The following is a 22,744-nucleotide window of genomic DNA, read 5'->3' on the forward strand; positions in this document are numbered from 1 at the left end:
GAGGACCTGATGATAAATAAGATATATTTAAAGAGTGCTGGAGTGATAAGAACGCGTGCATCTTAACCGATGACTTCGGGTTCAAACCCAGGCAAGCACCACTATGTCTATGTGCTAAATTGTATTTATAATTCATCTCGTACTCGGCTGTGAAGGAAAACATCGTTAGGAAATCTGCATGTTAATATAAATTTCATCGAAATTCTGCCACATGTGCATTCCAACAACCCGCATTGGAACAGAGTGGTGGAATATGTTCCAAACATTCTCCTTAAGAAGGAGATGATGCTTTAGCCCAGCAGTAGGAAATTTACAGGCTGTTACTAAAGAGTGTCGGATTTACAGGGAAGAGATAACCCTGGGGCCTCTACAAAAGGGGTCCCATAGTGGAATTTTCAACTAATCAAGAATATATACTAGCGACCCGCCCCGGCTTGTGCAACGGGTGCAATACTAATACTAAAAATACTAGAGAATTTGTTTATTTACATCACATTAGAGACTTCTAAAATTATCAGTGTTCCTTTACTATATTGTCCATGTATTGTATACAAAAACCTTCCTCTCGAATCACTCTATCTATATGATGTTGTAGTAAACAGATATGTTATTAACGCGCAAAAAGTGAAGACTAGAAAACGTCCTAATTGGGACGTTTGCCTTAAGTTGTTTTACGTAGTAATACGTTATAATACATCATAATTACGTAGTAATACGTTTTGCGTAATTAAAACATCTAGTTATCCCTTTTACTTATTGTTTTTATCAAGCTATCCTTTTTACTTTTAACGAAATGTAAAAATAAACTAAAATAAACGGTCCCCGGCGCGGCACACTTTTTTCTGTTGTTTAGTATGGGTATAACATATCTGTTTATTAGAATATCCTTGCTATCTATTAAAAAAAACGCATCAAAATCCGTTCCGTAGTTTCAAAGATCTAAGCATACATAGGCACAGATAGTACGCGACTTTGTTTTATACTATGTAATGAAAGAAATAAATATATTACTCACATATTAAAACGATTATAATTCCTAATGACAACATTTCAATAAAATTACAATGAAATGCTTTTTAACAGCAATAAGCATAATAATTTTATTACAAGTAATTAAAAAAACTAATTACAATGCTGTACATTATTTTGTTAATTAACAAATGAATCTTACACACTAAAGTATTGCTGTACACAAGAAACGCAATGAAATTAATAATATTTATTGTTTTATTATGTAAGTCAAAGTTATATATCTAAATAAGTAGATTATTAGTTTAATGGAAGATTTGTAGAGGTTTGTGCAATACCCGGGTAGTATCGTAACACTTATTCTACCGCCAAACAGTAGTACTCAGTAACTGCCGGGCTAAGGCCTCCTCTCCCACTAAGGAGAGGCTTTAGAATATATTCCACAACGTAGAATACATTGCAATGCGAGTTGGTGGAATACACATGTGGCAGAATTTCGATGAAATTAGACACATGCTTTCCTCACGATGTTTCCTTAACCGAGCACGAAATGAATTATAAACACAAATGAAGCTCATACTTTTACTTGGTGGTAGGGCTTAGTGTGAACCCGCATGGATAGGTACCACCCAATCATCAGATGTTCCGATGTAAGGAATAGTTAATATTTCTTACAGCGTCGTTGTCTATGGGTGATGGTGACCACTTACCATCAGGTAGCCCATATGCTCGTCAGCCAATCTATTTCATAAAAAAACATGTATAGTGGTGCTTGCCTGGATTTGAACCCGAAATCGGTTAAGCTGCACGCGTTCTAACCACTGGGCCATTTCAGTACTCATTATTGTATTCCGGTTTTAGTGAGCCAGTGTAACAGGCACAAGGAACATAACATCTTAGTTAGTGGCGTATTAGTTATGTAAGGAATGGTCAATCTTTGTAAGCCGTCATTGTTTAACAGTGATACAAGATATCACCATGTGTCTATATCATAAAATATGTATTCTTTCGACGACCTCCGTGGTCGAGTATGTACACCGGTTTCCATGGGTGCGCCACTCCGAGGTCCCGGGTTCGTCCGGCCGAGTCGATGTAGATTATCATTAGTTGTCTACGTCGTCTCGGGTCTGGGTGTTTGTGCCGTCGTTACTTCTGATTCTCCACAACACAAGTGCTTTGGCTACTTACATTGGGATCAATATAAAATATATACATTGTTATTTTAATATTACAAACAGACACTCCAATTTTATTATATGTATAAATACTAAAAGTTGCTTGTTACGAGGTCATGTAAATTCTTTTATTAAGATTTCAAGTGAGATCTAAAGTGAGATCTTATAGCTGTTCCACACTGGATTTGGAAGAAAACCCTAAAACTTTGACCGGGTATAGACCCGGACGAATTTGATATACGGTATGAGTTTGCCAGTGAAATCACAGAGTCTCTATCAAAACAATTAATCTATAGGATTCAATGCAGTGTATCTCTATATGTTATGCCTTCAAGTATTACTTAACGCAATTTTTGAAGACTTTTGACCACCTTACCCAATGATATTCTAATAAACAGATATGTTATACCCATACTAAACAACAGAAAAAAGTGTGCCGCGCCGGGGACCGTTTGTTTTAGTTTATTTTTACATTTCGTTAAAAGTAAAAATGATAGCTTGATAAAAACAATAAGTAAAAGGGATAACTAGATGTTTTAGTTACGCAAAACGTATTACTACGTAATTATGATGTATTATAACGCATTACTACGTAAAACAACTAAAGGCAAACGTCCCAATTAGGACGTTTTCTAGTCTTCACTTTTTGCGCATTAATAACATATCTGTTTACTAGAACATCATTGACCTTAAAGTGTGTCCGTTTCTCGAAAAGCTATCGTTTCCGTAGCTAAGTTCTTCTCGATCTTGACAGATTTGACAAAATATAAATGTACTTTATTCAAGTAGGCTTTTACAAGCACTTTTGAACCGTCATTTAACAATTAAGTGAAGCCACCGGTTTGGAAAGTAGACTCTACCGAGAAGAACTAGAAACTCAGTTACTCTTTTTCAACGTTTAAAAATACAAAGCTAGATAAATACAGTTATATATGTATGTAATATATCCTGCCTGGAAGTCAACAGGTATTAATTCCACGCTTTTGTATCGTCTGTATAATCTTGTACTGAATAATATGCCTTCTTTACCAATTTTTTACAAATGATTTGAATATATGAAACGGCAAAATTAAAAATGTCTGCGGAATTTTATATAGAAACGGATACCTTGCCCCAAGAAGGATTAATTGACTTTGTTTTATCGGTTCGGAATACAGATTCTATCAAGAAGAACCATCTAGAAACTCAGTTACTTTTTTAAAACATTAAAAAATACAAAGTTAGATAAATGCAATTATATATATATGTAATATATCCTGGAAGAAAATATAGATATATCCAAAATACGTTATTACATATATTTTTAATATGAGAACTAGCTTTAGCGGCTTTGCTAGCGTGGAAATTATATAAATAACTTAAAAGACTAATTTGAAATATGACGTCAATTTAAGACCCCTTTGTAAAGAACATTTATGGTTCATCTTTCGTGGGCCAGATCCACCAGACTGCTCGTAAAGCTATTTCTCGACCAGGCTATTAAGAACTTTCACCACTAACATTTCTTCTCTTAGTTTTAATGCGGCCATTTTAAAGATTCGATCCTGTGATTTATTAATTGACTTTACGCCTTTACGCCTTTCTTTTGAACTAATAAATAAAAATTTTAACAAGAAGAAAAACCGTCTTCAAACGAAACACTCTTTTAAAAAAAAAATATGCACTAGAAAGTAATAAAAATAATTGCGTATTCAACATATTTTTTAGAGTCCCCCTAAGTAAAATGAAATTAAAAATATTGGACTACTTAAAAGTCGATTTACGATTATATAACGTAGTTATAGTTATTGCTATATTTAGAGCCGGTGTCATACAAAAAGTTATTAGGTGAAAAACATAAAAAAAAATAATAATAATACAGATGAATTGACAACCTCCTCCTTTTTGAAGTCGGTTGAAAAGGTATTCCGAAGGTATCCGAGGTATTCATTAGCTATACTTTGTTTCTCATCCATCTATCTATTATCCAGTGATAACTGTAGCCCCTATGACATTACGATGGAGTGCCGTAACTATTATTCTGGTATCGTTGCATAATTTTAGCAGTATCAAATCCCTCAGTAAAAATATTGGCACAGTCTTCTAACTTTTTTTTATTGGTGGTATTACTTGGTGGCAAGGCTTTGTGCAAGCCCGTCTGGGTAGGTACCACCCACTCATCGGTTATTCTACCGCCAAACAACAGTAGTGAGCCAGTATAACTACAGGCACAATGGACATAACATCTTAGTTCCCAAGGTTGGTGGCACATTGACGATGTAAGGAATAGTTAATATTTCTTACAGCGTCATTGTCTATGGGTGATGGTGACCACTTACCATCAGTGGCCCATATGCTCGTCCGCCAATCTATAAAAAAAAAACTTAAAAAATGACCTCAAGGCAACCTATATACGAAATATCAACCTCTATTTCAAGCCTTAGAGGTGGAATTTCCAAAAACGCTTAAATAAGTATCTACTCATTTCTGACCAGTATCGAAAATTAAAGTTTTATCTTTCTACACAAAAATATAACTTTCAACTCTTATTTCACCCCTTTAGGAGTAGAATATACAGAAACGTATAATAACATATCTACTCATCTTTACTGACTTCAATGCTAAGTTTCTACCCTTATTCCACCCCCTTAGGGGTAGAATACGCAGAAACGCTTAATTTAGTCTCTACTCATTTCTAATTAATATTTCAAAAATAAATTTTCATGAATCTAACTTCATTTCAACTTCATAATTTCCCACTGCTGGGCTAAGGCCTTCTCTTCCTTTGAGGAGGTTCGGAACATATTTCACGCTGTTCCAATGCGTGTTGGTAGAAAACACATGCGGCAGATTTCTATGAAATTAGACACATGCACATCCTCACTATATTTCCCTTCACCGAGCACGAGATGAATTACAAACACAAATTAAGCAGATGAATATTCAGTTGTATTTTGAACCCGCAATCATCGGTTAAGATGCATTCCAACCACTGGGCCATATCAGCTCTTACGTTATGAAACTGATCCAAAAATATTAATTTTAGATATAAAATCGAGTATAGCGAGAAATGAAGACCCTGATGAAATATCCATAGAAGTAATACTTAATTTAACAAGCGACATTATAAAAGAAACTAACCGACGTATCGATACTCTTGCAACTATCAAGAAACTATCCTCTGACAACGCAGCCTTCGAAATCGGCTACTTAACATACACGATACAAGAAAAATTCAGGCGTATGGTCGATAAGTACAACACTAGCCACTACATGAGACGCAAATTATATCTAATGGAATTGATAATATATTTAGAGGAGATAGAACGACACTACTGGGAGATAGATCACATATCGAAAATGTTACACGAAATCGAAAGGAAATACGCGATAAAATCCAAAAGCGATAGCACATTTCTATTTGAAGATTTGTACGGCTTCACACCAGAACAGATGTCGAGTTATGTCTACTACAGCTTGCCATTCCCAACCAGAACGACTAAGAGGCAGAAGAAAATAAAGGCTGAAAAATATTTGATAAACAGATTCTTCGGTACGCCAAAGATTAAGAAGAAATGGTGGCCGATTGATTACGGATGGGAAATCGACTATTATTGGTAGAACACAGGATGAAACAATAGTAGTATCGTAGCTATCGTAAGGCCAGGTGCAGTTCACCAGGGCCCAGAGTCAGGGGGCCCTCTAAACTTAACCTTATATCAGGGCCCTGCTCTCAAGATTTCTAATTTGGTATAAAGGGTAAATTTAGTTAAAGAGATGGGAAGAGGGGGTGAGCTCACCTAGCTACGACTGCTTAGATCTTTGGAATTACGCAATGGATTTTGATGTGGCTTTTTTCAATAGATAGATTGATTCAAGAGGTTTATATGTATAATACATGCACAATATATAAAAGAAACACTGATAGTTATAGAGGTTTTAAAGTGATGCATATAAACACATTTTACATTTAATTTCATGATTCAATACAGCATAATAATATTGATTCCATTCGAATAAATTATAACTATGAATATTTTGTTTTATTGTAATGAAAACTCACCTGCCATTTGCATATTTATTATCTTTTAATTATTTAAAAGAAAACGCTACGAATTTAATGCGGTTTTCAAAAACGAATAGTGTTTGTAAGATGATGTTTTATATGTTTAATACATGAATAGTATAGTAGTGAGATGGTCCAGTGGTTAGAACGCGTGCATCTTAACCGATGATTGCGGGTTCGGAGCACCACTGAATATTCATGTGCTTAATTTGCGTGTTTATAATTCATCTCGAGCTCGGTGAAGGAAAAATCGTGAGGAAACCTGAATGTGTCTTATTTCATAAAAATCTGCCATATGTGTATTCCACTGAAACCGTGAAAACTAATAGTCACATGTTCAAAAAGAATAACTACTGAGTTTCTTGCCGGTTCTTCTTGGCAGAATCTGCATTCCGAAATTCGATTCGATTCGATTCGTGGTAGCTTCACTTTGTAAAATGACGATTCAAAAGTTGTTGTAAAAGCCTAAGAATAAAGTGTATTTTGATTTGATTCTTAAGAGTCCAAATTTCGCCAAATATGCTTTACTAGTTCATTACAGATAGACAGATTTTACACCGGTTACACCAGTTTTCACGTCCACTGAGGTCCCGGGTACAATCCCGAGTCGATGTATAAAAAGTTCATAAGCTATCTATGTCGTCTTGGGTTTGGGTGTTTGTGCCGTCGTTACTTTTGAAATTAGACACATGCTTTCCTCACGATGTTTTCCTTCACCGAGCACGAGATGAATTACAAACGCAAATTAATCACATGATTATTGAATGGTGCTTTGAACCCGCAATCATCGGTTAAGTAAACTAACCACTGGACCATCTCGGATTTTCAGATGCATCACAATCAGATACAAAATTCGCATCGAAAGAAGATGATATACTTAAAGATCTATCATGGGGTACGAAAATTAAAATCCTAAAGGATAAAGCGATTCCCTCGCGTCGCGTTGGAATATCGATGCTCAGATCTCCTGACGAAGAACAAACAGCGGCACCAAACAACGCCAAAGCAGATTCAGAAGACGGGAATATGAAAATCAAGCTCTTTCGACTCATGTATGAAACTATACGGGATAGTGATACTAAGGTGAAGAGGGCGGAGCTCATAAAAGCTCATTATGCAAATTACACATCATTCGAATTCGGTTTCATAATGGGCGATTTAATGGACAAGTTTAATATTGTCACTGATATATCAATGACTATGAAACGGCTTTACAAAGATTGGAAGCCCATGGAACACATAAATGCGTATGAACAAATAGCGAACAAGGCAATCGAAATAAATCACCTCATTGATATAATTAAGGTGATCAATAAGAAATCTAATTATTGAAATTGTATAGTGATATAATAAAGTTTCATTTGAATTTGAACTCTATTCCTTTAGATATACCTTTTCATTTAATTTAATAATAATAAATAAATATGAGACATATAACTTACTCTGATAGCAATGTAAGTAGCTAAAGCAATTGTGTTGTGGAAAATCAGAAGTAACGAAACACACAACACCCAGACCCGAAACGACATAGAAAACTAATGATAATCTACATCGACTCGGCCGGGAATCGAACCTTGGTGTACACTGAATATTTGGGATAGAGCAAGAAAAACAAGTAATGACTTTTTACTCGATTAGTAAAAAGGGGAAATTTGACGCCAAAAAAGATTATTTAGACTAAATAAAATAACAAATCTTATTAATCATTAAACGAATATTTCTTTAGAAATCTGTTTATTTGAAAAAAGCAACCATGTGAATCTCTTACCGTTTCTACTCGCTAGAGGCTGCTTTCCGAAACGGTAGTAGTGTTTAATGATTGACGATTCAAAAACGCTTCATTGTAAAGTTTACTTTAATAACATTTAAGTCTATTACACAATGAAAAAAATAAGGTACAAGAGATTTACTTGGTGGTAGGGCTTTGTGCGAGCCCGTCTGGGTAGGTACCACCCACTCATCAGTTATTCTACCGCCAAATAACAGTAGTCAGTATTGTTGTGTTCCGGTTTGAAGGGTGAGTGAGCCAGTGTAACTACAGGCACAAGGGACATAACATCTTAGTTCCCAAGGTTAGTGGCGCAGTGACGATGTAAGGAATAGTTAATATTTCTCACAGCGTCATTGTCTATGGGTGATGGTGACCACTTACCATCAGGTGGCCCATATGCTCGTCCGCCAACCTATACCATAAAAAAAATAAAAAAAAAAAAAAAAAAAAAAAAAAAAAAAAAAAAAAAAAAAAAAGATAAGGAATAAGGAGCAAGGAATAAGGAATAGCACAGCAACCAAAACACAATATGCTAGAATATTCTACGCGACAGGCTACAATATTCAACCAATCACAGCGGTTGAATACCTGCTACGAGTTGCGTGTTGCTGTTAGTTTTATGACACTTCGTTGAAAAAATGCCCTGCGATTGGCTGGCTATAAGAAATAGGAAACAAATCCCCACCGTGAAGGAAACTTTATTCTTATTTATTATTCCTTATTTTTGAATTATGAATTGATTAACGGTGCTGCAATCGCTGGATTCCGCTATTCCTTATCTCTTATATTTTATTTTTTTCATTGTGTAATGGGACTTGTAGCAGCACTTTGTTAAGACGCCGTCGTTGAAACAAGATTGGTCCTGAAAAGGACTGTTTTTCGCGTCGTATTTATATTTCGTATTGAAACAAGATTAGTCCTGAAAAGGACTGTTTTTCGCGTCGTATTTATATTTCGTATTGAAACAAGATTAGTCCTGAAAAGGACTGTTATTCGCGTCTTGTTTATATTTCGTATTGAAACAAGATTAGTCCTGAAAAGGACTGTTTTTCGCGTCGTATTTATATTTCGTATTGAAACAAGATTAGTCCTGAAAAGGACTGTTACTCGCGTCTTGTTTATATTTCGTATTGAAACAAGATTAGTCCTGAAAAGGACTGTTATTCGCGTCTTGTTTATATTTCGTATTGAAACAAGATTAGTCCTGAAAAGGACTGTTTTTCGCGTCGTGTTTATATTTCGTATTGAAACAAGATTAGTCCTGAAAAGGACTGTTATTCGCGTCTTGTTTATATTTCGTATTGAAACAAGATTAGTCCTGAAAAGGACTGTTTTTCGCGTCGTATTTATATTTCGTATTGAAACAAGATTAGTCCTGAAAAGGACTGTTATTCGCGTCTTGTTTATATTTCGTATTGAAACAAGATTAGTCCTGAAAAGGACTGTTTTTCGCGTCGTGTTTATATTTCGTATTCAAAATCAAAATCAAAATAACTTTATTCAAGTAGGCTTTTATAAGCACTTTTGAATCGTCATTTTACAATTAAGTGAAGCTACCACCGGTTCGGAAAGTAGATTCTACCGAGAAGAACCGGCAAGAAACTCAGTAGTTACTCTTTTTTAACATTTAAAAAATACAACGTCATGTTAATTAAATACAATTATTTCAATTAATATATCCTGCCTGGAAGTCAACAGGTATTAACTCCACGCTTTTTTATCATCTACAAAATCTTGTATCGAATAATATGCTTTTTCTACCAATGTATTTTTTACAAACGATTTGAATTTACTAAACGGCAAAGTTAAAAATTTCTGCGGAATTTTATTATAGAAACGGATACCTTGCCCCAAGAAGGATTTATTGACTTTGCGGAGTCGGAAACTTGGCGTTATAAGTTTATCCTTACTTCTAGTGCATATACAATGATTATCACTGATTTTATCAAAGTGATCAATGCTACTGTGAATATACATGATATTGTTGTAAATATATTGCGACGCAACAGTAAGTATTCCTACTCTGTTAAAAACATCCCGAAGAGAGTCTCTAGCTCCAAGATTATAAATAAACCGAATTGCTCTCTTTTGTAAAATAAAGACAGATTCAATATCTGCAGCGTTACCCCAAAGTAATATGCCATATGACATAATACTGTGAAAATAACCAAAATAAACTAAACGAGCGGTATCAATATCAGTTAGTTGTCTAACTTTTCTAACCGCGTATGTTGCGGAGCTGAGTCTTCCTGTTAGGGATGATAAATGAGAAGTCCACTGAAGTCTGGAATCCAATTCTATTCCTAAAAACACCGTAGTATCAGCTACTTCAAGACGGTAACCATTTAAAGATATATTATAATTTTGCTTGCTAACATTAGGCTGACTTAATACGAATTTTTGGCTATTGGTATAATCATCAACATAACAGTGTGAAGTGGGAGGAATCATTTTCCGATGTATACCGGTTGGAGTGCGGGGTGAGGCAGGGAGGCTTAAGCTCACCTCGGCTTTTTAACCTTTACATGAATCAGCTGATCGATGGGATTAGTAAAAGTAGTGTTGGATGTCATATTGACGGAGTGTGCGTTAACAACATCAGCTACGCGGATGACATGGTGTTGCTGAGCCCATCGATCGGTGCCATTAGGCAGCTATTGAAAATGTGTGAACTCTATGCGGAAGCCCATGGACTCAAGTACAATGCCAAAAAAAGCGAAGTTTTGGTTTTTAAATCAGGTGCCAAAGGGTACTGCACTATACCTACGATATCCCTCTGTGGATCACCCCTACGTAGGGTGACCAGCTTTAAGTACCTGGGTCACTGGGTAACCCAGGATTTAAGAGACAATGCTGACATAGATAGGGAGCGAAGGTCACTATCGGTTCGCTGTAATATGCTGGCTCGCAGGTTTGCTCGATGTACGGAGGCTGTCAAAGTGACTTTATTCAAGGCATATTGTCAGTCTTTTTACACATGTAGCCTGTGGGTCAGGTATGGCATGCGGGCATATAGCGACCTTCGTGTACAGTATAACAACGCGCTCAGGATGTTGTTGGGGCTGCCGTGGCGCTACAGTGCTTCCAACATGTTCGCGGAATGGCGCATTGATGGCTTTAAAGCCATAATGCGTAAGAGGTGCGCGTCGTTGCTTTCGCGTGTCCGCGGCAGCAACAATAATATTCTGAGTGTATTCGCTGATAGATGGGAGTGTCCAATGCTGCGTCATTGGATTAAAATCCATATTGAATATTAAAAATAAATAAATGTAACTGTGATGTAATTCTCTACTAACACTAGTTTTAAGAACATTGTTACTAACACTATATGGGCGTAGCCTGAAATAAATGATTATTATTATTATTATTATTATTAGGTAGGGTAAAAACTACACATTTTGTTTTTTGAATATTCAAAACTAAATTATTTACTGTAAACCAATTGTGTATCTGTGATAATGCACCGTTCACATTTTTTTTCCTGTCAACCTTAAAAATCAGCGAAGTATCGTCAGCAAACAACACTATATCACAAATACCCTTAACATAGAAAGGAAGATCATTTATATATACTAGGAATAGAAAGGGACCCAAAATTGAACCTTGTGGAACTCCCATTTTTAACGTAGATCCAGAAGACTTTATTCCATTAATGAAAACTTGCTGGATTCTTTGACTTAAATATAAAGCGATGAGATCAAGAGCTTTACCTTTAACACCGTAATATTTGAGCTTATAGAGAAGCGTTTCGTGTTCTACACAATCGAATGCTTTAGATAAATCACAGAATACTCCAATAGCGTTCTGTGATTTCTCCCAAGCATCGTAAATATGTTTGAGAAGCGCAATTCCCGCATCAGTTGTCGAGCGACCTCTTCTAAAACCGAATTGCTCACCATGAAAAATAGCATTTGTACCGAAATGGACGAGAAGTTGATTTAAAATAATTTTTTCGAAGATTTTACTTAAGGATGGGAGTATTGAAATAGGCCTGTAATTACCGGGATCGCTTCTGTTTCCAGTTTTAAAAAGTGGTAAAACTTTACTACATTTTAACAAGTTAGGAAATGAACCCGTGTCCAAACTCTTGTTAAAAATTACTGCTATATACGGAGCAATATCGTATATGATGTTATTAAAAAATTTTACCGAAATGCCCCATATGTCGTTAGTTTTTTTAATATTTACAGTTTTAAATACTTTTATGACATCTATTGCAGAAACCGTTTCAAATGAAAAATCAATAACGCATTTAGAAACACTATTATTTAATAACCTAGCTGCATTTGATGTAGATGATTTTAAATGAAATGTTATTTTATGGGGTACTTTATCAAAAAATGATTCAAATAAATTAGCAACCTCTAATTCAGAACTCGTGTATCTACTACCTGTGTTCAATTCTATTGGTATCATTTCCTTTTTGGGTTTTCCACTAACACTACTAATAACATCCCATGTGGCTTTAATTCTATTATCAGAATTCAGAATTTTTTCTTTAAATATAAGGACTTATCAGAAATGCATACTGTTTTAAAATTTTTGGAATATTTAATGGCGTATTCTAAAAAGGCTACGCTTCGATTCCACCGCCTCATATCATATAAGTCGTATAATTTATTTCTACTTTTATAAATACCAACAGCAGCCCAGTCACTAAACTTTAATTTTGTGTTACTATAACATGATTTCATTTTAAATATATTGTTAAATTCTTTAAGTATTACTTCAAAAAATGAATTATAAAGCTCGTTTGGATCCTGTGTCGTAAGATCTAGATTAGACAATTTATACGCCACAATATCTTTAAAACAATGTAATTTGTTAGCCGTTATTGGCCTGTATGTTATTTTTTTTTAAATGATTTATTTCTTTGTGTTTTAATGAAAACTTCTGACCACAATGGTCAGAAGTTAAATTATTTATAATTGATACTTCATATATTTCACAGTTATTGAAACAAGATTAGTCCTGAAAAGGACTGTTATTCGCGTCTTGTTTATATTTCGTATTGAAACAAGATTAGTCCTGAAAAGGACTGTTTTTCGCGTCGTGTTTATATTTCGTATTGAAACAAGATTAGTCCTGAAAAGGACTGTTTTTCGCGTCGTCTTTATATTTCGTATTGAAACAAGATTAGTCCTGAAAAGGACTGTTTTTCGCGTCGTGTTTATATTTCGTATTGAAACAAGATTAGTCCCGAAAAGGACTGTTTTTATTATTACGTCATGTTCAATTGAAACAGGAAGCGGCACGCAAGATAGCTCTGATAAGAACTGTTTTTGGATTCGTTTATCTTCATATCTCTTCAAGCATTTTCATCTTTCTTTAACACTTCAAGAACTTCACTTCACAACACATCGCGAGTCGACACGGCGATCTTCGGTGCAGTCGTCCTCTCTCCGCGCGGCGCTGGAACCAAATGGCTGACGCGTCTTTTTTTTTTTGTGTGTTGTGTATTGCTGTTGGCCCTACTGGCCTTCACAGCGTCACCTGACTTTCGGGCGAGAACTAATGTCCCCTGCCCTGAGGTTGAGCGCGGGGCTCTAAATTAAAACTAAATTAAAACTAAAGTTCGTCCTGAGGGTGTCTCCTATGAGATCGCACCTCGGCTCAGAACGAAATCGGTGGGGAGTGATTCTAGCACTGAGTGAATTTACTGACGTCTCGGCCGCCTCCGAGACGTCGCATAACTGGGTCCTCGTTTCCGCCGGCGGAAACGCTGTGGGTGTGTGGTGTGTAGTGTGTTATTCCCTACAAATGGTTTGTTTGCGATAGTGAGGCTATCGTCTGTGTCGTTCAGGACGTGCATAGGTCGCCTGAGTCTATTCGGAATATTACCTCTTCGAGAGGTGTATTGGCACGATTGAGCAATCAGCGGATTGCTGTGTTCTTTAGCTCTCTCAAAATACGCCGTCGATAGTATTTTGAGATGCTTCGCGATCGAATCGATGTCGAAGTCCTTATGGAGATCTACATTTCGGATGTACCACGGCGAGTCCGTGGCAATGCGGAGAAATCTATTTTGAATGGTCTGCAATCTTTTGATTTGCGTCGCCTTGATATGAGCAAGGACAGGGCTCGCGTAGGTCATGATAGGACGAATGCAGGCTTTGTATAGTGTCGTCTTATTTCTAAGGGACATTTTACTCCGCCCGCATAACATCATATACAGTCTTCCTAGTACGAACGCTGCTTTGTTTCGGACTCTAGTTACGTGAGATTTGAAAGTTAGTCTACTGTCTAGGGTGACCCCCAGGTATTTCGCTTCCGGTTTCCACGGTATCGGTTTATTGAATATTTTAATGTCTCCCGGTTGGCCCTGATTCCATTTTATGTAACTGGGGTTTCTACTAAAGTGTACTGCTACACTTTTTTCCGGATTAACTTCGATTCTCCATTTCCTAAACCAGTTGCCTAGTGCGTTGGCTGCGGATTGGAGTCTCTTTGTGATGACCTTAGTCGAGGTTGAGGTCGTATAGAGTGCGGTGTCGTCCGCGAAGAGGGCTAGGTTGACCATTGAAGTGGCTTTCGGAATGTCGTTGGTGAATAAACAGTAAAGAATGGGAGATAGCGCGGAGCCCTGAGGGACTCCTGCCCTGATAGGGCGAGGTGAGGACAGGGTTCCTTCAACTCGGTAGCGGAAGGTGCGATTCGTCAAGTAGTCTCGTATGGTGAGCACGAGTCTGTCTGGCAGCCCTAGTGAGTGTAGTTTATATAATAAACCATTGTGCCAGACTTTGTCGAATGCTTTCGCTACGTCGAAGAATAGAGCTCCTGTGGAGGTAGCTTTACTGTAGGCGAAGCCTTTTAATATGTCTTCCGTTAAGCGGTGGACCTGGTTGACGCACGAGTGTCCGGCTCTGAAGCCGAATTGCTCGTGTATCGTGATCTGTTTGGCCTGAACGATGGCCTTGATTCGCGCTAGTAGAATTCTCTCGTATATTTTTCCGAGAGTGCTCAATAGGCTGATGGGTCGGTAGCTCGTGGGCTGATTCCTAGGTTTCCCTGGTTTTGGGATCCCTATTACTATGGCTTCTTTCCATTGGTCTGGAAAGGAGCATCCTGCCAGAAGGGCATTAAATATTAGCACCAAGAGAGAAATGATTTGGTGCGGGAAGCTTTTAATCGCTTTATTGGTTATCCGGTCCGCACCGGGAGACTTTTTAACCTGAAGGGCTTTGACGATCGTTTCGATTTCGTCGACTGACGTCGGAGTCAGTGGCTCGTCCATCGGTGGCACGGAGCTTATGCGATTTACGGCCTCGTCCACCTTTAAGAGGTGGTCGGGGTCTACCGGGTGAATGCTCGGGGAGCATTGGCTTTCTAAGGCGTCGGCCAAGCACTCGGCCTTATCCAAGTCGTCTGTTGCGGGTGGAAGATTTGGTCGTATTAACGGAGGCATGGTCGTAGTGGCCATTGAGCCTTTGAGAGATCTCGGCATCGTCCAAAACGCAGTGTGTGATGGCGTGATTTCTCCAAGGTACTCGCCGTCCGTGTAGTTACGGAATTCCTCGAAACGCGCTTTGACGTCCCTCTGAAGGGCCCAGAGTTTTCTCCGGTTTTCCTGCGATGGAAAAGCGTCGTGCGCTCGCGTGGCTGCGTTTTTCCGCGTGATAAGGTGTTTGAGGCCTACAGGGAGCTCATAACGCTCGTTAGGGCGTACTTGAACCTCCCTGGAGCACTCATCTATCATGTCGCGTACGTGAGTCGTGAGGTTCGTCGCAGCTGCTTTCGCAACGTCGACGGAGTCAATACTGTCTGGGATGTCTTTTAAAAGTTGTGAGTCTACGGACTGGATCTGTTGTTTAAATTTATTCCAGTCGACAATCTTTTTGTAGGGATAATGAAGTGGGTCGTCGGGCCCTAGTTCGACAAGTACCGGACGGTGATCGGAATCTAACTGTGGTAGTGCCTCGATTGAGCGCAACTGTAAGGTTACGCCTTTCAAGATCGCTACGTCGAGTACGTCTGGCCTGTCTTTTCGGTTATCCGATCGAGGGAATCTGGTTGGTGTCATTGGTGCAATGACAGTGAAGTTACATGATTTGGGGTGAGCTAGTTGTTCTAGCTTCCTACCCCTCTGGTTTGTGTGGCGTGAGTGCCATTCAGGGCTCTTACTGTTAAGGTCGCCGGCCAGAATGACCGCGCTACCTGTTGCAAGGAGTGACCTAATGTCACTCTCTAATAGGTCCTTGGATGGACTTAGGTAAACTGATGCTAGTATGATGGGCTGATGGCCTGTCATACTTATTTGACAGATTGACGCTTCGACGTTGGTGAGCGGCGGGCTGTCGAGCGGCACGCAGTGCAGTGACTTTTTGTAATAGATGAGCGTGCCTCCGCCTCGGGCGGAGTCACGGTCATTTCTTATGATGCGGTAGTTGGCCACGTTAGGGCTACGCGAGTTTGGTTTTAGAAACGTCTCCTGCACTAGCATGACGTCGACGGGATGGTTTCGTAGGAATTCTCGAACTAGATCGATCTGTTGGATAAGCCCGTTTGCGTTAAACGTGACTAACGCTAGCGAACGCGGTTTAATCCTAGCGTTGGCCATTGGAAGGGTGTCGGAGTGCGCTGACCTGTGCGAACAGGTCCCAGTACTTAACGATTAAGTACGCGATGTTTCCTGGATTAGGCTGTTGCATATGGCGAAGAAGTCGCGGACGTTGTTCGCGTCCCTTTCCGCCGGGCGTGACCTAGTTGGTTGTCTGATCGGGGCGTTTGCCGTTCGCGGCGCGGTGTGACGTGGTAGTGGCGGGGCTGCCACTACGGTCTTGCAGACCATGGGCAACGGTTTATCCCACGCACCTTTACTGGTGGCCTGAGGGGCCCTGGGTTGGGTAGCCTGAGGGGCTGTCGCGTTTGCCTGAGGGGCTGTCGCGTTTGCCTGAGGGGCTCGCGTCGGTGCCTGAGGGGCTCGCGTCGGTGCCTTACGGGCTCGTGTCGGTCTAGGGGCGCGCCTACTGGTTCGCCGTTTTCCCTTTGGGTCGCGTATTTGCGGGGCCCTGGGGCATCCGCGGTAATTCGCGGGATGTCCCTTGGTCCCGCAGTTGGTGCAACTTGGGGGGTCTTCGGGGTCGGGCTGCTTGCGTTCGCAGTCCTCCGTCAGGTGCTCTCCTAGGCATTTGACGCACTTCGTGTAGCCGTAACAGTGGCGTGCGGAGTGGCCGTACGACTGGCATCGGTGGCATTGGCCAGGTATGCCTCGGCTGCGCGGAGGTTCCAACTTGAAGTCGGAGAGGTCGCAAATTGTCCTTATGTTGAAAATCCTCTTTCCCTCGGGGGAGAGAGGCAGGATGGATAGAACGAGATCGAATCGCTCTTTGGTCCTAGGGTTGTACATCCGGTGTACATTGATGATTGGGAGATTCGATTTCTCCAGACTGGCCTTGATGATTGCCTCAGGGATCTCCTTTGGCAGGCCTCTAATAACAACGCGCAAGTGACGTTCGTCTTCGAGCGCGTAGGTAAAGAAAGGAGTGTTTTCACTCCTAAGAAATTTGGTAACAGCGCGGTGTGTCGCTGAGTCCTGGACTTGGACTCTGATGCCCTGTTGCACGTTTTTTGCCTTCGTGTAATGAAGGCGACGTTCTCCCAGGATTCCCGAGATCCTTGGCCATTGAGCCTTGTCCTGGATGACGATAGGCGGCGGCAGTTTCGTTTTGATTTCGGCCTCGTTGGCCTTCGGTGTCGCTGAAGGCGAGTTCGGGGGTGCGGGGCGCGCGGGTGACTTTTTATTTTTTAGCTCGGCCTCGTTGACCTTCGTTGTCGCTGAAGGCGATTTCGGGGCCGCGGGGCGCGTGGGTGGCGTCTTGGGTTTCGTCGCGGGACGCTTAACCGGACGCTTGGGTGACGCCTCGGACGAGCTCGAGCTGTCCTTGGCCGGTCGTTTTTTTGGTGGAGGCGGGACTTGAGGAGCCCTAGCCTTCCGTTTAGCGGATTTGGAGAGGACAGGCTCGAACCCGTCGCTCTCCGCCTCCGAGGATACCACGTCGGAGTCGTCAGACTCCGAGGCGCGAGACCTGCCGCCATCGCTGTCGAGTTCGACCTCCATGGTCGAGCCGACAGGTGTCGTCAGGTAGGGCGACCGGCTTCTGCCGACTCCTGGCGTGGGCCCTACATCATTTTCGTCCTCTATGAGGGTGGCAATGTCGTTGAGACGCTCGATGGCGTCCGGGAGATGCATATGGAGCAGCTTTAGGAGCTGCTCCTTAGTTAATTTGTCGACAGGGTCCATCGTGGTGGCCCTGGACGATACGTTTGCCTCCCTGCCGTGAAGGCAGGGAGGTGAGTGCCTACGGTGTGATCCCTATCGAAATTTGCCCTTCGGTGGCAAATAATGTGTGCCTAGCCCAATGGGGTGTATACCTATTGCTTACAACAAGTGTACTTACAGGCGGGTAGCGGCTTTGCGGAACTTAACACGGAACTTCGCGGTGCACTACACTTATTCCGGTCACGAACTGCACAAACACTGAGTCTAAGTCTTTACGCGAATTAACCCTTACGCGCACAAGGGTCGGTCGGTCGGTGGCTCAGGTAGGCGAGCAGGTAAGGCGGCAGGTAGTCGGGTCCGACTACGGCTTCGTTGGCGGGCGATAGCTGGGTATCGGTCTTCCTGTAGGCAGACATCCGCGCGAGACGGAGGTCAGAACTGGAATGTGTCGGCTGACGCGTCGTGCGGGGGCGATATTTATAACGTCGCGGCAGCGGGTATGCGACCCAGCATGATGCGCGCGCAGCTCAGCGCGTGACGTCAGCGTGTGCGAGCAAGACGGAACGACATGTTTTTTTTTTTTTTTATGGCATAGGTGGCAAACGAGCAGGAGGCTGGAATAATAATAGTCACCGGATGGAAAGTGACTACCACCGCCCATGGACACCTGCAACACCAGGGGACTTGCAGGTGCGTTGCCGGCCTTTCAAAAAGGAGTACGCTCTTTTCTTGAAGGTTCCCATGTCGTATCGGTTCGGAAAAACCGCCGGCGAAAGCTGGTTCCACAAAGTGGTTGTGCGATTTCCATCTTCCGTCTCTTTTGTTTCTTATTGTTTTCTTTATACCGTTTTTTTATTGGCTAATTTATTTTGTAATTTTTGTATATATACCGGTGCAATTTTTGATTAAATCATTCCTTCGACCGCTCATCAAGAGTATTATTCAAGAAGCCTAAACCCTCCTCTAAATACTTATTTTATTTGCAGCCGACATATCAAAATCATACCACTGACAATAAACCTTTCAATTCATGTACTATGTAAACACACTGTGATTTTATAACTCTTATTCATTTAAAACGGGTAGGAGGCTGAGAGCCGAGTTCAAACCAAACACCACAAAATATTCATGTGCTTAATTTGTGTTTATTCATATCGATGGTCAAGGAAAACATCGTGAAGATGCATGTGTAATTTTAACAAACCCTTACCTCAAATAGTCGAGATGGCCCAGTGGTTAAAACGCGTGCATCTTAACCGATGATTGCGGGTTCAAACCCAGGCAAGCACCGCTGATTCATGTGCTTAATTTGTCTTTATAATTCATCTCGTACTCGGGGGTGAAGGAAAACATCGTGAGGAAACCTGCATGTAACAAATTTTATAGAAATTCTGTACATGTATATTCCACCAACCCGCATTGGAACTCCTCAAAGGGAGAGGAGGCCTTTAGCCCAGCAGTGGGAATTTACAGGCTGTTGTTGTTGTTGTTGTACCTCAAAGAGAGAAATTTTTTTCTTGCTGGAAAAACACGCGTCGAGTTTATCTTACGTGATGGAAGTGTGGGAGTACGTGGGACTTCCCAATGTCCTGGACGCCAAGTGCGCTCAGATACACCGGAATACTCACTTGGAAAACCAGCGGTACCCTCTCCCCTCTCCGTCTTTTCGACGGGAACCATCGCTTTCTGAAAGGGAGGTTTTGGAGTAGTGTTTAATTTACATTTGTATTTTACAGATATGTATTATTTAGTAAGGTCACAATCTCAATACAAAGACGTCAAAGACAAGATGGGGTGGGTCGATAGACTAAAACTACGCAGGTTGGCTGAGGAGCTATTCGTGGAAGCAAAGTACAAGATAAAACAAGTCGACTCAATGAGGGATGCGTGCGTGAGGAACCCAGGATTTCAGTTTGGGATGATCATTGGTACGATCCTGACGTCATATTGTTTTTTTTTATGGTATAGTTTAGCGGACGAGCATATGGGCCACCTGATGCTAAGTGCTCACCATCATGCATAGACAATGACGCTGTAAGGAATATTAGCTATTCCTTATATCGTTTGTTCCCAAATAAACAGATTTACAATGCTGTTTTTACTGTAATCAGTGTCCTATTATGGAACCCGAGCCTAATACAAGGCGTTTCTTTCTAAAAAAGTACTCTTTTAATGAATAATATGATTTATTTACTAATTTAGTCTTAATAATCATTTTAAATTTTGATGATGTTAAATTGATTATTTTTCCTGGTATCTTATTATGCGTATACCATTGTCCAAAAACGTTATATTTACCGTATCCAAACGGAAACTAGGGGTTACAAGTTCAAGATGGCCCAGTGGTTAGAACGCATGCATCTTAACCGACGATTGCGGGTTCGAACCCACCACTATGTATATCTGCTTAATTTGTGTTCATAATTAATCTCGTGCTCGGTGAAGGAAAACATCGTGAGGTAATCTGCATGTGTCTAATTTCATAGAATTTTACAATCTGACGGGATAGATTGTAATCTTATGGTGTCATATATACAGGGTTATTGGTAACTCGACGTATATCCGTTAGGAGGTGATAGGGGTGACTATTTGCAATAATTTTAACCCCCATATGCATAATCCAGAAACATTTTTGAGTTATCACGTTTTTTAGCTTTTTTCAAAATTTCCCTATCACCTAACGGATATACGTCGAGTTGCCAATAACCCTGTATATCTTAAGTGATATATTTGGATTAGTGATTAGAAGACATTACTGTACATTCAAATAACATATATTCAGGTGAAATACGTGAAAAATATCAATCAATGTTGGAAACATATCGAATGACGAGAAATAAAATTAATGGGACGTCGAAACTGATCCTGCCATATGTGGAGAAGTGGAAACCGATACACGCCTTCTTGAGGTATAATTCTGTACTTATTTTATGGAATATATTGGCGGACGAGCATATGGGCCTGATAGTAAGTCACCATAACCCATAGACAATGACGCTGTGAGAAATATTAACTATTCCTTACATCGTCAATGCGCTACCAACCTTGGGAACTAAGATGTTATGTCCCTCGTGCCTGTAGTTACACTGACTCTTCAAACCGGAACACACTATATTACCACACTATATTGAACTGTTGTTTAGCGGTAGAATATCTGATGAGTGGCGGTACCCAAAGCCTTACCACAAAGTAAATATAAATAATAAATAAATATGAGACAACGTCACATACATAACTCTGATCCCAATGTAAGTAGCTAAAGCACTTGTGTTATGGAAAATCAGAAGTAACGACGGCACAAACACACAGACCCAAGACAACATAGAAAACTAATGATATTCTACATCGACTCGGCCGGGGATCGAACCCGAGACCTCGAAGTGGCCCATGAAAACCGGTGTACAGACCACTCGACCACGGAGGTCGTCAAAGTGATTGTGTATTTCAGAATGGAGTACGTAAGCTCTCTCGAAATGGATATAGACAGATTGGTTCACATCATGGAGAAAAGTCCCTTTTTCGAGGAGGAACTGAAACTGCCAAAGGAATTCCTTAACTATCAAAATGATGGTGAAAATAACATTACTTCAAAGGAAATAGCTAAACTTCAAATGGAAGCTCTAAAGAAGAAAAATCTTACTGATACTCAATAAATTATTTATTGTTCTTTTTTTTTGTTTACCAATACTAAAATATTTCAGAGTAATTTAACATTTCAAAATTCACTAAAAATTATTAATTTAACAATCAAACATTTTTAAATACAATTATTTAAATTTATTATTTTCAAATTACAAAGTTATATTATATTATTAATCTGTATATAAAAAAATAACTTATATTAAATTACAAATACAATATTAATTGAATATAATATACAGTCGTTATATTACACAGTCAAATTTAAAATAGTCTCTCCTGGTTCGTACCCGGCGCAAAGCTGCCCATAATGCAGGCTGCATTTCCACGCTGTACGGCAATGAACAACCTCTGCGCCAGGTAGGACCCGGAGTGACTGTCAAATCCCCTCTCTCTAAGGCGATAGCCAATCTCCCTGATTGGCAAGGGCATCCGACCCCCAACATCCTGACGTCTCGAACGCTAGTGGCACAAATAAAAATCTTTTGCACAAGGAGGCATACTTCTCCCGCTTTTTTGCTGCCACACTCTCAGCAGCCGCCCCGGCCGTCCGTGTTGTATGAGCCAGGTGAGATATTGCAAAGGTATTGACACAGGTAGCATCCCACAGCAAACTCCTCCCCCTTTGCCATGGGACCAGTGTCAAACCATCTGGTCTCTTGCCATCGGAGCGACAGAGACCTGGTGGTTCCAGGAGGCATGGGACATTCGCCGAAAGCAAGGCCCTCCGAACAATGTCGTTAAGAGCGTGGTGTCGGGGAAATCTCCACGAGCATCGTCCGCAACTCAATGCGTGATGCCCGTTGGCACCCACCATGGACCCGCAGATGCATCGGTGTGGTTGACAAACATCGCAGCCCAGGCGGAGAGCCGCAGCCACACGCAAAGATTCACTGTCGAGAAGAGTCCCAAAGTAGGGGGAAGGC

General features: G+C 40.4%; 2 protein-coding genes across 2 annotated transcripts; both read left to right on the forward strand.

Annotated features, from left to right (window-relative positions):
- The first annotated feature begins 1,165 nt into the window (after window positions 1–1,165).
- On the forward strand, window positions 1,166–7,522 carry LOC124542344. Its single transcript, XM_047120316.1, has 2 exons — window positions 1,166–1,234; window positions 7,019–7,522. The coding sequence occupies exons 1-2, from the start codon at window positions 1,204–1,206 to the stop codon at window positions 7,519–7,521; spliced, it is 534 nt and encodes a 177-aa protein (XP_046976272.1). The 5' UTR covers window positions 1,166–1,203; the 3' UTR covers window position 7,522.
- A 2,963-nt stretch (window positions 7,523–10,485) lies between these two features.
- On the forward strand, window positions 10,486–13,390 carry LOC124542091. Its single transcript, XM_047120024.1, has 3 exons — window positions 10,486–10,835; window positions 10,956–11,092; window positions 13,206–13,390. Exons 1-3 carry the CDS (start codon window positions 10,486–10,488, stop codon window positions 13,388–13,390), a joined length of 672 nt encoding a protein of 223 aa, XP_046975980.1.
- Window positions 13,391–22,744: the final 9,354 nt, after the last annotated feature.

Source organism: Vanessa cardui, chromosome 30, assembly GCF_905220365.1.
Source record: "Vanessa cardui chromosome 30, ilVanCard2.1, whole genome shotgun sequence".
In the NCBI taxonomy this organism is placed as follows: Eukaryota; Metazoa; Arthropoda; class Insecta; order Lepidoptera; family Nymphalidae; genus Vanessa; species Vanessa cardui.